This window comes from Trachurus trachurus (assembly GCF_905171665.1).
Source record: "Trachurus trachurus genome assembly, chromosome: 12".
NCBI lineage: Eukaryota > Metazoa > Chordata > Actinopteri > Carangiformes > Carangidae > Trachurus > Trachurus trachurus.
The window spans coordinates 14,397,232-14,415,676 of record NC_139908.1 but is presented as its reverse complement, the minus strand read 5'-3'; the positions used below and the strand labels follow the sequence as shown (position 1 = coordinate 14,415,676).

At 42.9% G+C, this 18,445-nt stretch overlaps 1 protein-coding gene across 2 annotated transcripts in view; it reads left to right on the top strand.

The window, feature by feature from the left end:
• The window catches only part of abl1 (c-abl oncogene 1, non-receptor tyrosine kinase), a 31,630-nt gene that overhangs the window by 3,319 nt on the left and 9,866 nt on the right, over window positions 1–18,445 (top strand). Inside the window, exons 1-2 of one of the 2 annotated variants that reach the window (XM_083983511.1) lie at window positions 10,920–11,557; window positions 17,034–17,198. In XM_083983511.1, the coding sequence (XP_083839637.1) occupies window positions 11,473–11,557; window positions 17,034–17,198 (250 nt within the window). In that variant the 5' untranslated portion in view covers window positions 10,920–11,472. Of the gene's footprint in view, window positions 1–10,919; window positions 11,558–17,033; window positions 17,199–18,445 lie in introns of those variants that run through there. The other variant, XM_083983510.1, reaches the window with a different exon arrangement.

Here is an 18,445-nt window from a genome sequence, read left to right as displayed (position 1 = left end):
GACCTCTGCATGCAGCTGCCTGGGAGAGAGGGAGAGAGAGAGAGAGAGAGGAGAGGCAGTGAAGGGCAAGCAAAGACCTGTCTCTGCTTTTGGCACCTCTCAGTACTGTACGGTGGGGGAGGTATGATCTCACTGGCTAGCTAGCACGGATTGTAAGGACAGAGCAGGGTAGTGGATTTTCTTGAGGCATTGCTCAAGAGCTGCATTTTCACCTGTTTTCTCCCTGTGTGGCTCAAATAACCGACCATGCAGCTTAGTGGATTATGGAATAAGTTACCAGCTACAGTAGGTTACCAGGCCTGTTTAAAAAAAACAGGTCTGAGCAAAACATGTGAATCCATTGGGACATTTCTTTCTTGTCTAATTCTCTCTAAATACTTGTAGTCACCACTTTTATATCCTGGATTAACTGAATGTAGTAAAAAAAAAAAAACGGTGTACCCATAATTGGAATTTGGTGGTCACTGTTATTTCACTTAGTGAATTAAACTTTTTTTTTTACACGTCCTTCCTTCCTTGAGTTTAAGTGTTGACTACATAGGACATGTGTGTATGGCACAACTACACAATTTGCCTGTAGCTGCAGGAAGTGGAATTGCTGTGTGAAAGTGCTAAATGAAAGGATGATGCCTCTCATTTGTTTTCCTGCCGTTCCCTGAAAAGGAAAAAGGAAATAGAGCAGCAGAGTGGGACCTGGAGCTTCTGGGGTTTAAAAGAAAGGTGGCCTCCTTTTTTTGAGGCTAAAAACATCTGATTTGTAGGTTAGTGTGTATTTGCAAAGCCCACATTTTGATACTATAAAAAAGAAAATTTGCCCCCTGGTGGCTACATTTGTTTATGATCTTACTGTGTTTGTTTTATTAGGGTTTATTGCAGCTGTGATATCATCATAATTCAAAAAGAACACTTTAATAAATGTTACGTGTTTCTTGTTTATTCCCTTTGGAGTTATACGGTGTATATGAATATGTATGTAGAGGACTCATGAGCCTGCGTGGGAGGCAGAGGAACCTTTTTAGACTTATGCGCCGCTGATTAGCCTCACCGTTTGGACTGAGCTGGCAGCCATGTTGGAGTTCCTCATCCTTTGTTCAACACATCATAGGTGAGATCAAGAGCTGCACACACCACAGGGCAAACATCAAACTTCTTACAAAGAATAAAGATAAGCAGCGTCTTTTAACGTGCCACTCGATGGCAACCCAAGCTCTGATCATGGTTTCACATTGTAACTCACTGCTATCAAGCAATAACACTGCATCACCCCAAAGCAAAGGCATACTTGACAATCTTTAGTAATATAACATCTAATGTAAACCACACAGCACGGTTCTTCTGAGCAGTGATGCATTACATCATCACAGGCCTTTAAGAGAGTAGTTTGTAGTACTTTGTTTATTCAGTCATTTTCTACATGAAAATGTGTCTTTGTGTGAAGCTTAAGCTATTAGCTCTAAATCCCCCTTGAAGCTACTGAAGCGCCGGAAAAGCTTTGACAGCTGGAAACGCTGCAAGATGGCTGTTTTGGCACGTGATGCACAACACGGTTGTGGTCGTTGTCGCACATTGTAACAAGCAAAACTTTTACTTTATAGACAACAAAGAAGAGAACGGTGTCATCAGTGGTTATTACCAGCAAGACGAGTTGTGTTGGAGGAAATGTAGGAACCTCCCGGCATGTCGCTTCTTGCTTGGGATAGATTTCACTATGGGTACAAGAGGCCTTTTCTTCTTACTCATAAGCTTCACCCCACAATTTTTTCTCCAGTTGACGCCTGCAGGCAAGCCTGGCAAGTCTTCAGGTATGTTCAAGGCACGTCGTTATGATGTGGGGATGGAGGAAGATGACACCCCACTCACTCATCCATTTTCTTCATTTGTTGGTTTCCATCCAGGGTCGTGGGGTGCTGCTGGAGAAAGTACAGAGGAGAAAAGAGGAAAACACAATATACTTGTTAGGAGTCGGACAAAGGCCACACTTATCGTACCTATGGGGGAAATTAATAAACCATTTGACTTGTATGTATTTGGAGGATGTTAAGGAAAAAGCAGTAAATATGTGAACCTGAAGACCTGATACAAATAAGCATATGAACGCTTCCTGTGTCTCCCTGGCAACATTTATATGATCTCTGGAACCCGATGCAATGATGTCATGATCTATGACACTAGAATAAACATCTGCAGCCTCGCTCATAGGTGCATCTACATGAATATCCCCGTATCTATCTTCATTTTTAAGACAGACCTGTAATAGTGATAGAGCTATCAGATGTTAGGTCGACAGTTTGCTCATTAATCTGTGGCAGGTTGATGTCTCTTCATCTATTACACACGACAGCGCAAATAAAGAGGCTCCGATTTGTGAGTGATGGCGGTTAATGTACTTTGACTTTGTAAAGCTGTACTCGGGGCAGAGGTTAGACAGTCTGACCCCCTCCTAATATAGACTTTCGGTGACATCATTTGCTGTGTGTGTGTGTGTGTGTGTGTGTTTCCTGCAGCATCTGTGTTCAGCGTGTGTATGCCAGTAAGTGAATCCATCTCTCTTTTAGTCTGTAAATGGCTCTTTCTTGGCTGGAACTGGAGGAATCTATACAGTCTAGACACCAAATCTCCTCCCATGATCCCTGTGGGTCCTGAAGATGGGAGGAGGAGGGGGGGTCCGTGCGTGTGTGTGTGTGTGTGTGTGTGTGTGCGCACATGCACACCCACGTACATACCCACGCAGCAGGCGCCTCACAGTAATGCTCATTCAGGCCAGCTGTTAGGTCTCTGGTGGCTTGTCCCTCACCATGCTTGGCCATGTGTCCACACTGTTGGGTACACACACACACACACACACACACACACACACACACACACACACACACACACACACATAGAATAGATGCACGGCCACTCAACTGAAAGGACTTCTCGCTTATCTGCTCAGTTTACTGCTTAACCTTGATAGTGGTTGTTAGTAGTGGTCTTTTGGGAAGCCACCATCACAATTTACCTGCACACAAGCTCATGTCTTGATGCTGTGTTAGAAAGCATGTGTTTATTTGTGTGTGTGTGTGTGTGTGTAACAGACACATTTGTCCCTCGCCGGATGACACCTTGCTGATTAGTAAGTGTTTCCCCCCTCTCATCAAGTCTTGACCACCTGGAAAGGACTCGGCTTTATTACCATGCTAGCTGATGACTGGCCGAAACAGCTGTGTTTATAAATCAAGGTAGTCAAGGTAGTCTACGCTGCACTAGCTCCTCTCTTCTTTTTAACTCCCAATCAAGGCCTCACAAGCACATGAATTCAAAACTAATTTCAGTCATGTGCTGGTGCACAAAGTCTGTAGAGGCATGACAAATACACAGCATTTGATCTTGCACAGATCTGAAATGCCACAGGAAAGTTTGAAAGGTGAAATTAAAAGTAATTCTTCACAAATAAACTTAGCAGCGCACATTTCCTACAAACGCAGACCTCGTGTCATTTCGAGCTATATTTGTTGAGCAGAATCGGTGTTTGGAAAGAATATGATATGACCCAGATTCATCCACTCTGTCTGTTCATTTATAGTTCCGTCTCCACAGGAGTAGAGTAGTTTACACCGAGGTTGTTTTGGTTTTAGACCTGCGCTGATGTGTGAGCTCACACTGTCAGGGGTCTCTGGAGTATTCAGACATTACCAGTATTTTTTTGTTGAGTGTCTTTGTGATATAAACTGTGATAACAAGTTAGGTTTAACTCTAAAACTTGTCATCACCAGGCCAAGACAGTGAGCCACCATGTTCCAGCACTGAAGCTGCTAAAAGTAATTAATCTAGTGTTAATTTACACTTTTATTCACCCTCCTTGCGGCTACATGTCACAGTGCCAGTCATGAGAAAGGCCTGCTGCAGTGTTATCTGATCAGTATGACTCGATCAATAATGGATGTCTGCCCTATGGCCTCTTCATATTTTCTGGTGAATCACCTAAATGTGTGTGTTATCTGTTGCACCAGAGGTGTATTGAGTAATATTGCCTATTTTGCTCAGATGTAAAAAGAGAGAGAGAGAGAGTTGAACATAGGGCAAGCCACAGCAGTGGAGTGAAGAATGTGACCTCTTGTGCATTCCTCTCTCAAATAACTGGTGCAATCCCCCTCCCTCTCTACCTCCTTTTCTTTCTTTCTCTCTTTTTTTCTCTCTCATCCTCTTTTTTGTCTTTCTTTCTTTCTTTCTTCTTTGTTGTTGTCTCTCTTTCATGTCTTTGTCACGTTCTCATTGTATTTTACATTTTTATAGACTTGGTGAACAATGGCAAAAATGGGCAGTGTGCTAAATTAATGAGCAGACAATAATGAACACACACAAAAAAGTCAGTTTTAAACTGTAAACAGTACATAAACATTGGGAAGTGGCTGAAGTAAATCTGAGTGTGGAGGTTGACGGTACGTTGATGTGTCTTTTCTCTCAGGCTGTGATGTTCAGTTTTTCCGAAGAAATCGCCTTGCTGAGCATGATAAAAACATTAAACTGCTGAAATTGAGAAATTACCAAACTACTTATAATTAACTTAATTTGAATGGAAAAAAATACATCTCGACTCCAAACAAAGGAAGAAAAAGAAACACAAAGGCACAAACCAAAGCTTTTTCCATATACATAAGGTACACAGTGTTTTGCACAGAACAATTGAAAGTGTAAGCAGTTGGTTTAGGACAAACAGTCCTGTTGAGTCATTGACTTTCTCCACTCTCACCCTGGTTTTTGTTACTTAGATTCATTTCAGCATCTGCAACATATGTTACGAAACCTGGGCCTGCGATCCCCCAGGTTCAAAGCTTCTGTATCACATTCTAATATAGATGTTTTATACTGATACATCTCTTAAATGTTATCCTCTTGTTTTTCTGCGTCTGCATCCTCATTACTCCTTCCAGTCACACGGCAGGGATTTGTTATGTTCCATTTAATTGTCAATCTTAAATCCCCACAAGTGAGGGGCCACCACCAGTGTACCCACTTCCTTTTGCGGGTTATCCCTCCATTGTACACGCACGTAAACATACAGTACCTACAGCGCTCACATGCATGTCGATAACCTCCAAGTTGAGACAGGAATGCAGCGTGGGAGCACTTTGCCACCCGGGTCTACATGAAAACACACACACACACACATTCACATATGCTCAGGGAAAAAAAGAACACCCTCAGTTCCCCACTCCATGCCCGAGCAGGCAGCTCTAGCTCCTCCAGACACAGCTGTTGCTTTCTCTGCAGACAACCTGCTACCTAGGATGCCAGCCCTGTCTGTTTTTAAAAGTTTTAGCCATTTATGGACGGTGGACGCCTTTGTTCACAGGGCCTCTGTCCCCTTGTAGATTATAGGATTTACAGTCCATGGTGTGACATTTGATTGATGTTCCTTTATACTTTTCACAGCTTCTTTTAGTTCCTTTTCTGTTGCCATTCCCATCAAGCAGGAGTAAGCAAAAGCCTGCCCACGAACGCATCATCCGGCCCATTATGTTATTGTCTGGTTTGTTTGTTTTCTCTCTCACCAGTCCAGTCCAGTCCATACTGTACTGGTACGCTGTCCTGTCCCTTTGTGTTGTGTTAAGCTCCTCTTCACAGCGCTATACGACTCTGGTGCCTGCTATGCTTGCTGCATCTGGATTCACTTAGACACAAATAAGAGCCCAAGCAGCTCCACTGCTGCAGCTTGAGAGAGAACTCAAGGCCAGAGTCACTCCTCTGTGTATCTGTTTCTGTTTTCACCCCAACGGGCACACGGACAAACGGGGTCTTTCTCCAGGCACCTAGATAACGTCTAAGACACTGAGAGTCTGTAAAAGCTGACATTGCACTTATTAGCTCTTTTTTTTTTCCTTGTCTGTGTTGTTAGTCTGATCACATAGTGTTGTCATTTTAACCTATTTAATTAATAGTAGATAGTTTTAGCACCATATGTGTCTAACCTACTCTTTTAGCTGCGGCAGACGTGCAAACCTCCACTCATACATATACGCACAGACTTTTCTTTGCTTCTTTCCCTCCTGAAAGAGTTTGGCTCTACTAGTCTGCACACTCATAAAACAATGGAATATAAAAAGATGTGCTTTTATGCCAGCACTCTGGGTCAAATTGAGTAGTTAAAATTCTGAAAATGACTGGATTAGCAGGTTGCTATTCCCGAGCACGGATCATTTCTCTGGCCCGTCTTGTGCCCTCTTAATTTTCTCAGACTCCTTCCAGCACTGATTATTAGCACAGCATTTTATCCCTGACAACTGATGGATGGTTGTGCGTATTTGACCTGTCTCTGTCTGTTTTCTCAAAGTATGACTTTTTTTTTTTCACTCTGGCCCAACTTCCATACATTTCAGTTCTCTGCAGGTTTGCATATTTTTAGCACTACATAGTTTGAGTCTGGGCCTATAGCCCTAGCCCGGTGGATCGTGTGGAGAAATGAGCGAAGGTTCTGCTTAGTCACCTGGTTTGTGTTGCCCTATTTTGCATCTGTCATCATGGTAAAATGGTTCCTCCAGTCCTGTTCCAATAGGTCGGCTGGGTTTAACTCCCTGTGTCTCAGCGCTGCGTGCTAGCGGGACCGCTGGGCCCGTCTGTATTAAAGATTGCCGTAAAACTGAGCTGACACAGTGGACTGTTAATGGGTCACCTCAAATGAGAGGGATTTGGCGAGAGAATGAGAGAGAGAGAGAATATGAGAGAAAGAGAGAGAGGGGGTTGAGGGAGGTTGTGTGTGAGCAGATACAAAAGAGTGTGCATATAAAATGGATTTCATCACGAAATGTGTTTTAATGACCTGTGGGGTCAGTTTCACTATTTCCATGTAAAATACAGGGTGAGAACGGCTTCCAAAAGCACATTAAGAATCAGTGTAATCAAAGTTGTTTGGCTTTATCTCTGTATTTGTATTTGTAATACTGTATTATTTACTGTTTTCTGTCCATCAGAAGCTAAAAAAAATTATCAACATTTGAATTTGAAGTTTACTATGTACCTCTCGCTGGTAACTTATTACCATGACAGGCTTATGCCAGAGCCTTTAACCTTGAACCAGGTCAGCCACTGTTTTGTTCTGAAGTGAGTGTGTGTGTGCGTGTGTGTGTGTGTGTGTCTGCTTCCCTGTGGACAACACTGAGTGGAGAATTATGTGGAACCCTAAACCCTTAACCTCATCTGCTGGTCTGCACGCCCCAGACACTCTGGCTGCATTCTCCAGAGGGCCCTGAGTAAACAGCCACATGCACACACATACACACATACACACACACACACACATACACACAGATCTACATGCATGCACCAGATACATGGTACCTGGGTCTTGAGTGTCTGATATTTAAGTACACATGTCTGTGACAGATTGCTGTGACGACTGCAGAGCGAGGCACAGCACAGCAACGAGAAGATGAACTCTATTAGGAACTTCACACAGCTTTGTCTCCCTCCGCTCCTCTCTCATCTGTAATTAGACAGTCTTCTCGGTTTAATAGCGTAATAACTCTTGTTTCATTACTTCGATGAACAGGATTCATGCCAAAGCGCGGGCTTGGTCACATTTCTGACATTGTTAGACAGTGTGCTTATGTTTGTGTGTGTGTGTGTGTGTGTGTGTGTGTGTGTGTTTGTGCCCCCATGCACGGAGCGAGTAAGACAGAAAATCAAGCAGCTCTCAGACACACTTAAAGACAACATCCTCTTAACACCGCCTTCAATTCCCTGTCATTCCCGCATCAACATGACCGACATTTATTAATTTATCATACAAGTTAATGGCCTATTCCTGCCTTCACTGCCCTGCCACAAGTCAAAATGTAAATAGCAGATGTCAGTAGCAGTTAATCATGTAATGGTATGAATTATTGAGCTGCATTCTTGCTCGACGCTGGTAAAAAAAAAAAAAAAAAAAAGTGTGAAAGTAATGCTAGATCATAATTAATAGTTAGGATATGAAATATGATGCAAGGATCTGTGTCAACATTATGTGTAACGCCAGTATAGCTTGAATCGTAACAGCGACGCTGCCTCGGGGTAATAGTTTGGGAATACAACCTGTCCTCTGCTTTAAGATGAAGGTTTAGAAGAAGGGAAGCGGGGGGGAAAGCAGGAGGGGGGGTACATGAGAGGAAAAGGGCCAAAAATGATCCCGTGGGTGGATGTACGTCAGCTAACTGTTAACATACTAGGCCCCGGATTATAAAACGCGAGCGAGCGATTCTCCTATGAGCTCACTTCCAAACAATGTGCTTCATGTTTCTCCATCTGCAACCTTTTTTCCTCTTCCCTCCTCAATTTTTATAGCCCCTCTCTCCTCTTCCCTTCATCCTCTCATCTCCCCAACACTTTGCGACTGCGGTAAGTTAATGGGCCTTTCTCATAGCTCTAAGGAAGCCTGCATTTCTTCTTAATTGGTTGTTTGGGGTGGCGCATGAGAGGAACACAAATGTTTGCCATACCAGCTCTGCAGCGATGATGCAGGGCCCGGTGCCATGTGACTGGATGTCAGGGTACTGAGGTCATTACTTACAAAGCCACTGAGACTGAGCCATGTTGGAGAATGCCCATAGATGCTAACAAAAGCACGGCTGCCCTCACCAAACAGACGAGCAGACTACGTTGAGCTTTCAAGAGTAATGATAGTGTTTAGTATTAGCTCAGTCTGTGTATGAGGTATTTATCTATCTACCGTAGCTTAGAATCAATGCAAAGTCCCGATGCTCCATTATACTTTTACCGAATCACCTCCAGTGCTTTTGAATCATCATTCAAACCTGTTGCCTTAAATCTATGGCCTTGTCTCGATTCTCCACAACCGCGAGGCGTCAAATGTGGGCAGTCGACCAGAAATGAAGCAGCCTGCCAGTTGTTGTGTGTGAAGAGGTTTTTCTACCCCCTTTTTTTATACGTCTTTCCATGCAGCCTGTTTCTGCAGAGGTGGGCTGCCGCCGCTCTGATTAGGAGAGCACCTTTTTCCAAACTCCATGCCTTCCCACAGCCAAGGGACTTTTCCAACCGTTATACTGTTGTAGCAGCGTAAACGCTCAGGGATTACACATTGTACATTATTACAACAAGGAATCCAAACAGGATGTACTGTATGGCTGAGTGACTGTTAAATGCAAAGACGCGCTCTCTTCCTGTATCAATTAGTCCATTAATTCACTGAATTGTACGTGATATTTTAGTTTTTAAAGAAATGCTTTATTGTGATGAGAGGTGTACGGTCATTTCAGAGGCTGTAGATTGCCACTTGGCTGAACTTTATTGTTTTCCTCGGAGGTGATTTGTATTATTACTTGCAGTAAATATTAGGTTTTCACTTTCAAAATTAACTCTATTACACGCTGGCGGTTTTTCATGACACAGTCTCTGCCAGTCAAGGCTTTCGTTTTTGTTTCAGAACTAAAACTAAAAGCCGTAAAAGCCGTTATTCCACCTGAACTTCCCCGAACCGCTCATATTTTTAGTCAGCGCTTTGGCTTCCCCGATTGGAAACTCCGATGACCTGGTCAGCCAGTAAACAGGGTTGGCACTCATGCTATTTGCATGGTGTCATCAAGCTAGCCCCCTCCCCGCCAGAATGTAATTACCCACTTGACTGGACCTCTTATCTCTGAAGTCAAACATGTACACACAGACGAGGATGTTTGTCATTTAAATGGAAAAATATTTGCCAGGCAGAGTCAGTAGATTACAGCTGCTCTCGGTCCTTTCAGGTTTCAGCCGTGAGTGTAATCATGATCGATAATCCTTTTAGCCCACATTAAACAAATGGACAATATAACAGAGGGCCACAACTGTATCCGGCGATAAAAAGAGATAGTGCACCACATAAATTATTAAAGGCTTTCATAATATCTCTGACAACAAAAACATTGAAGTTCGCAGCGCGTTTGTCACACGTTTATTGCATGATAATTGTGTTGATTTTCATGAGACTGTGCTGAATTTACAAAGTTAAATTAATGCACAATTCTTACTTGTGTTGTCCTGTAATGTAGAATTGGAAAACAAAGGACCCCCGAGTGCCAGTATTTAAAAAAATAGGTAATTTCTAATACCGTACCTGGATTATGACTCAAGTTTCAGTTTACAATGAGATTTATAGATACATTTACAGTGGAAGTTTCCGTGGAAGTAGTTCAGAGCTATGACTGAACTTCCGAAGACGTTGTAAATCACTGCACGTGGAGACGGCTGATAAAAGACAGAGGAGATGGATATGAAGCAGTGATGTGTCACACAAGCACTTTCCGGCAGTCAGATAAGGCCGACCCACTGCTGTTGTCTAAAAAAACACATGGTCAGACATGTTTCTCTAATGATCCAAAAAAACCAACACTCTCATTTTGATGAATTAAAATAAATTGCTTACTTCATTTGCATTTGAAATAACTTGTGGCAAATGAGCCCTGTGTGAAGCTGGTGAAGGTTATACTCTGCTCCCCGTTGGCTGCCAATGATTGAGAGTTTCAGCTATGTCTTTAACAACCCAGGCCTGTTTCCAGAAGTGATTCTTTAACCTGTAAACATTTCAGACCGAGAGACGGGAAAAAGCATGGCTGAGAAGAAGAGAGAGAGAGAGAGAGGGAGAGAGAGAGGGAGAGAGACAGCGAGAGGGGGAAGGGGGGTTAAAAAGTCGGAGGAGGAGCTACTTGTAATCAACTCATGACTTCAACAGAAGCAGAGGAGAACTGTTTCAGGTCCTTAGTGAATCTAAACTACAGTCAAAGTTTTCAAATGAGACTCGTGGAGCTTTTATCTGGCATGTTGACATGAAGTTTGGGTGCTGCTGTTTGTATTCTTCTCGGTAAATGCTCGTGTGTATGTGTGTGTGGTAGCAGTCTCTCCCCCTCATTGTGTGTTTGCTGCTGGAGGTGGGACGGCTCAGCTGATGTCATTGAGTGCAGCAGGCTGAGCCTGAAAGAGGCCCTTTGTTGGCAGCTGTAGCACGAGTAGTCCCTGTGCCTCAGATACACACTCACACAGGGGACAGGAGAGAGGAATGGCACCGCTCAGACTGCCCTACTGCCCACTCAACTGACACATCCATAAGTCTAGCGAGCCTTTGGACCCGACCCACGCTTTTGGATAGTTGTTGTGCCTTACAGAAGAGGAGCTAACCAAAAGCCCAAAAGCCAAAGGGGGGAGAGAAAAAAAACATGGAGACGCTCAGAGGAGAGAGTTGGTAGACTTTGCCGGACAGCGGACTTTTGCTTTTTGTTTCGGAAAGGAGCAAGGAGAAGAAGAAGACGAAGAGGATTTACAGCAGCTGGACGGACCGAGGAAAAGAAAGCTAGAATATATCATCACCTATTTTGGCTTTGTGCAGTTTCTCCTCTTCTCTGCTGCTTTTTTTTCCCCTTGTGTTTGAATTTTTCTTCCGTTGGACACATGTAGAGGGGAAACGTTCGAGGGACGTCTCATTTGAACAAGCAACAAAATTTTCAAGCGGGAAGGGAAAGAAAACAAATGAAAATGTTGGAGATATGCCTGAAATTGGTGGGGTGTAAATCTAAGAAAGGCCTCTCGTCCTCCTCCAGCTGTTACCTGGAAGGTAAGAATACTTATTGGCGGTTGTTACGTCTCTTAATCATGGGCTGTGATTTTTTTTTTAGAGTTTACTTTGGGGGGGATTGTAAACAAAAAATCAAAGAAGCGATGTCAGATGAGGAAAAAGAGGAATCAGGGATTTAAGAGACAAAGGGAGAAGGATAAAAAGTATCAAGTAAAGTCTGAACAATGATTTCTGGACTGTGGAAACTGAAGAATGGGGAGGAGAAAGTGGAGAGTAAGCACAGGGGAGGGCGAGGGAGGCCAGACACACTGGCTAGCTGCAGAGGAAAGAAGTGGAAAAAGAGACGGAGAAGAGAATACAAGGAAATCTGACTCCTGGCTGTGTCCCACTTAACTCTTGTTTATGAGGAGAGGGGATCTAATCTCAGTCTGCACTCTGCTTTTCAGTTCTCTGCCATGTTCTAGTCCGGTTCTTCTGTAATGAAGTTAAAAGATAGCACAGATATGTTAATTCCATGTTTTTTCTTTTTTTTCTTTCTTTTCTTGCACCATGAGGAGTTATTTTCCATGACTTCTAATTAGACTGTTCTGGTCGCACGTAAAGTGAGTAATTGATTTGCCCATGATGTATGAAACACGAGGGGAATTCGAAGAAATCCAGGGCACATTGTACATAATCAACACAGCAATTTAACGGTAATGGAAAACTCAGTGCAGTCTTATGTGCTCCAGAGATTGTGCAACCAAATGATTTAATAGAGATAATGGTCCTGGTACGCTCTCCACTGAAGTGGCTGACAGTTATAAAGAGTCTCTCATTTTCAGACCATATGGTAGAAGGCATAGCAAATCTCAGGCTGAGATGACGTCCCACTCCACACTTCATTTTCTGCCCCGAAATACTTCACAAGAGCTGGAGGCCTTATTTGCATAAGCTCCAAATAGTAAGATTAAAAAAATACATAAATGCTATCTGATAAATTTCTGTCACATTACAGTTATTGGATGTGACATTATCAGCTGCACCCTGTTTCCACCTCTATGATGTGAACATGCTTTCACTAACATAATATCTCCCACAGTGGGTTGAACCATATCACATGATCTGAATACCCTCGCCTGGTTCTCCAACACCTCTCACCCAGGTGATGACAGGTGATGCAAGAGAAATATGTAAGCTCAAGGTCCCAAGAAATATCTGGTGAAAGTGAAAGTGAACGCCACAGTTTGTAAATGAGCTTATTTAAACATGAATGGGATTCAAAACCAGCAGGACAAACCAGGACAAAGTGAAACCAGGCTTCATATTTAGTCTGTTTCTAGTCTGGTTTATGAAGAATTCTCTGTCTTGCATCACTGTGAGAGTTTGGGTGCAGTCACACAGCTATGAATTTTGGACACCATCCGTGCATATTTAATCATTTTGAGTGTCATGTCAGCGTCGCGGCCAGGACATGGTGTCATTTCTCCCACTCCACGGCTCTTCGATAAAGGGTCTTTCCCCCTCTTTCTGATTTCTCTCTCACTTACCTCCTGAGTTTACTCTTTTTTTTTTTTTTTTTTTGTATGACTTTTCTTTTCCTCTCCCTCTCTTTGAGTGTGTGTTTTTTGGCCCATGTGTCAGTGTGCTGTCACCCTCTCACAAAGAGCTGTGGTATTTGTGGCCCGTAAAGTGGACATGTGTGGCATGGGCCGCTCAACTCTGCTCCCCACACACTTTATGACCGGGCCAAACTCTGGACATATGGTATGTCTAGCTCGCTTTCAGGTCTGGTTCTGGAGTGTCGGTGTTTCTTTTATATCTTGCTCAATCTCTTTTTCTCAGCTTCGGCCCCCGATCTGACAAAACACAGCTGTGTTTTCTGACTTGAATCATTGAGTTATTTGTATTTTTGTATCTAAAGTATTCACTGGGAACATACTACTCTTTGCTTATGTAACCAAGGGATAAACTGAAGTAGAAACATCTTCTCTCTGTTAGACAAGAATTAAATGATTGTATAGCTCCAGAATGGATAGTCTGAGTTTTTTTCCCCCTAAGGTGCTCTGAGTTTCTCACCAGTATTTATCTTGAACCATATTTTTTTCCATCACATGTTTAAGAAATCTGACCTGCAATGTCACAACAGGATGCAAACAAGTCAAACGCAACGCCTTTTTTTCTGAAGCTGTCTAGATTAGCACGGCACGATGACGCAATAAACCCTGTCACACATCATGAGATGCCATTGAACTGAGTGTTATTGGCTTGTCTTTCAGATTTTTAACACATATCTCATAACACTGATCCTGTTACATGGCTACAGTCTCGGGTTTAAATCTAGTATGTCATGAAAAGTGGCAATGTTTTGTTGTTTTTCAGTGACCGTGTGAATGTGGGACCACGGGCTCTTTATTTCTGCATGAAGCATGCAGATACCTAGCCTACATCTTTTGCCAGCTGTGTGAAACACCCCCTTGTTGTTGTTCCAAGATGCAATCGGTCAGTCTTCTCCTCTCAGGCTTGGATCTCACCATAAATCAGAAAATAAAAGAGTCTGAGCTTGGGCAGGACGCTACAGACAAAATCAAATCTGCCGTTGTTCCCACAGGCAGGTTTTGACCTGAAAGAAGCACCACATTTGGCTTTGATTTGTCTCGCAGCGTCGAGGCTGGTGAGCCGAGCTTGGCAGAAGACGCCGTGTGAAAAAGTCTTTCAAAATCCACCAATAAATACAGCGATGCCTGCAACTTGTCAACAGTGTCATGTGACTGGCTGCGGGCCACATATGTTCTGTTTACTTCCTTGGGGGTTACACAAGTTTTTTAGTATTTTTTTTTACGGTTTTAACGCTCCGGCTCCTTCGTCTGAGGGTCGACAGACACACACAAACACATTTTGAAGCTTGCGGTAGGACTGAGGACGTTGGAAGTGGCCTGCAGCTCTTTTATTTGACAACAGTCAAACTCATCATGAGAGGAGGATGCATGTGACTCTTCTGTACATGCTCAATCAGCCCTCTGCTCGGTTTCCACCAAGTCCAGCTGTGCCTTTATCACTCACTCAGTACACATTGTCCTTTTCCACAAGTTCCCATGTCAAGGTTCTGGTGAATTCTGGCCGCTTTTCCATCTTGGTCCTTCAGACTAGACAAACCTTCGTGCTTCTTCTTCTACGACCAGAATATGTCTGTCAGGATACGTCGTGTGACGTCAATCCTTTTTCTTTTTTTGGGGACACATTGACGACCTGAGGCAGGCTATCTGCTACATTATGCAGCTCGAGATTGATTTGGCTCCAAGCTATTCGTTTTCACACAAGCAGCTTTGACAGCGACATTTGTTTCTGACATAATCAGGTGAAGCCGCTGGGTTTTTAGCTTGAGGCGTAGAAAAAAACAGGAGCTGTGTGGTTTTCAGTTGACAGAGATGATATCATGGATAGCTGGTGTCGAGTAACCGAGTGGGAAATGCTTAAAGTTGGTCACATTCGTCCTGCCTGAAGAACCAGTGTCCAGATGTAATGATGAACTTATTCAAAACCAACATTGACAGCAGGTTTTCAGTCGTGTTGGCAACGATCTGTTTTGTAAGTTACTGATCCATCCCGAGCAAAAGATGAGCATCTTTTTCAGATGTAACAAACCGTGAACTCAACTTATCACATTTTTAGCTCCATGTCAGTTCTATTTGAGGAATAAAAACCTTTTTGTGAAGGTTGAAAATCAATATTTGTGGCAGCAGGAAGATGCTCTGAGGGAAACCCCATCTCACGCTGTTACCAGAAACATGTAATTATACACACACACACCTACAAAGATCACAGCCAGTCAGTGTTTGTGTCGTGTCCATGGATATCAAGAATTTGCTCTTTAATTACAAATGGTCTTGATAAACAAATGTATTGTTATTGTAGCCTTAAGGACAAGCCATGCACGTGAAGTGGAATTTTCCTCTTGTATAACTCACACCGCTCTGTGAGGCAAAAGTTTTTCCTCTTCCTGGTCAGATGATTCAGTGATGTTGTTGTGGAGTAGTTGACCCAGTCTGTGTTGTGTCGACGGACGTGATTTTTACATATCAGGATGTGAGAAAACTGCAAATTTGCCCACGTTTAATTTTTTTAGTTTTTGGATTGTGTGTCGTCGTTTTACAGCTGATGATGGTTATTATATCTAGTTTCCATAAGAAACATATTTACAAGTGTTGTTCAATATACATACCATACTCCACGTTACAGGATTTCTCTAGTATGTTGGTTATTTATCTGTCTGGCTGTGTGTTGCTGGGCATTTGGCCTCATATCCTAAAACAACTAATACACACATTATACAAAAATTAGGATAAAATGCAAAGCGATCAAAGGAATGTAATGGCCCAATGCTGTTTCAGCAGTGAACTCCGGGCCAGTAACCCTCAGGGTTGTCACATGTTAGTAGCCAGCTCCTAATCCCAGAATTGGAAAATTAAATTTCACAACACTTTTTTTAGACTCTGCTTGTGTTTCCCATTGACAGTCGACACTTGTACATGTTGACCTATCAGCCACTGCATTAAAACGGGGAACTGTTTTTATAGTTGTGGTTGAGGGTTAGGTGTATATCTGTGGCCTGTTTAGAGTTCATACTGAAATTGCAGTAGTTTGATTTGAAGCTTAATTCATAATTTCAATTATTTTCCACTGCTTCATTGCTAAAAAAAATAAAAATGTACAGAATAGTCTCAACATTAAACCAGACACCTGTTTTAATGCTGTGACTGATCGGTGTATATTCAGTTGGGGATTGAAATGGAAGATGCCTCACACATGTGTGACAACAGCTGAGAAAATCACACAATCGCGCACACGTTTTAGGCTAAACTGAAAAGTTAAAAGCTCTCACCTCACCTCACAAACTTCTCCCTCCCTCTTAAACACTGTCTTTATCTTCTCCCCTCATTCTTTCCACCTCTCGCATTTTATAATTCAGCCATTAGTTTTACAGCTGTGTCTGTAATTAACAAAAGTAGAAATTAAGCTCTCCGAACTCAACGAAATACATGTGAGTGCAAGCAAGCACATCCATTTTACACTTCCAGTGAAGATCCACATCCATTCTCATGGCGTGGTGTCTAGATATTTAAGAAATGAAAACGAAGCAGGGGTAATCCAGGAAATGAGAAGTTGTAGAGAGACAGCAGGGACATGGCAGGTCACATGATCAGGTTTATTACTGTAATCCCACGGCGGGATCACAGCTGATGACCTGCAGAAGGTGGGAGTGGGGGGTAGGGGGGGGGGGGGGGGGTTGGGGGGTGCCGAAGAATGCAAATGACACATGGAGAGGCTGAGAGTTGACATTGTTGCTGAATCATTCAACATGTGTGTGAAGCTCTATGGGAAAAAAGGGCCTCACAATGGCGCTGCATACCAAACACACGCCTACAGATCTCCCTTCAGAGATGCATTGTTTGATGTTTTCCCTCATATTCAATTCTAGTCACCTACATGTTTTCTGATTTTTCTCCTTCTCTATTTGTTTTTTTGTTTTTTTCAGAAGCTCTCCAAAGACCAGACTTTGAGGGTCAGGGTCTGACAGAAGCCGCCCGGTGGAACTCCAAAGAGAACCTGTTGGCCGGACCCAGCGAGAATGACCCCAACCTGTTTGTGGCGCTCTACGATTTCGTGGCCAGTGGTGACAACACACTCAGCATCACCAAAGGTTAGAAAAAGAGCTTTTTAATCTCATATATTCAACTAGGAATAATTTTGCAACAGGTTTTAATGGTATTTAGTGGTATAGTTGCATCATTATGATGGTAACCCCAACGAACGGTTGGTGTTGGCGCTGACATGCAAAGTCACACGTACTTCTTTAGAACATTTAAGTTGATAAGGTTTCTGAGTGTTACTGGGAATCTGCTTATTTGTTTCCCATCCTGTCTTTTCCCCCTCTGTCTTCATCCCCGTCTGACTCTCGCTTCCTGACGATGGTCTCACCCGTGTGTTTTTTTTCCACTGAACCGACTGTAAAACAATACCACAGATGGATCACACAGACAAACAGAGGAAGGAAGGAGAGAACATATGCACCGGAATAAACAAGAAAATGTCCCGTGCTACACTACTTTTCAGTTTTACTCTTAAGAAAGTCAACTGCGAGAGAAAGATTTCTTTTAAATCTTTGGTGAATATTGCAAAAGAAACAAGGATCTCAAGACTGTTTGAATTTAAAGTCATGCCAACATGGCAATTCTAGTGACTTTGATGCATAATTTAAAGCTATTTGTCATTGTATCCAGTCTAAACTAAAATGAAAGAAAACAATTTCCTGAGTTTAGGTCACCAAATGACCAGTGGAAAAGAAAATCCCCCCCGAGTTCCTGTGCTAAGGGAAAGATGACATTAGATACAGTGGATTCCTGCATGTCTGACTCAAAACATGCTGAGTTCAGCTCTCGCACAGTGTCCATGTTATGGTAGCCCGTTACTCAAAGGGTATGGAAGCTTTATAACAGTCCCAGCTGTGGAAATATGCTTTTCAAAATCAGCAGGAATACGCTTAAAGGCCCCATGGCATGAAAAATGTGATTTTGGTTATTTTTTCGTGCTTGGGGAGGTCTCTGGGCCACGTATATACTGTCCCATGCATCAAACTGGTCATAAACGGAGAAACACACACCGCCCATTTGTAGGAACATTCTCTTTGAGACGAGCAGATAGCACTTCCTCCTTTCTGTGATGTCACACACAAGGGAACTCCGCCCACCGTGACCAGTTGTTTTTTTTCAATTTGTATGAATGCAGCTTAGGTTTCAGTTACTTGCCTGTGATTGGCCCGACCACATGCCACTCTAAAACAGTCAGCCAATCAGAGGAGAGGTTCTCATTCTCTCTTCTGATTGGCCAAATGACCTGTGCCTGTTAGAACTCCAGAAAGAGGCAACAGAAAGAGGCAGTATAAACGAT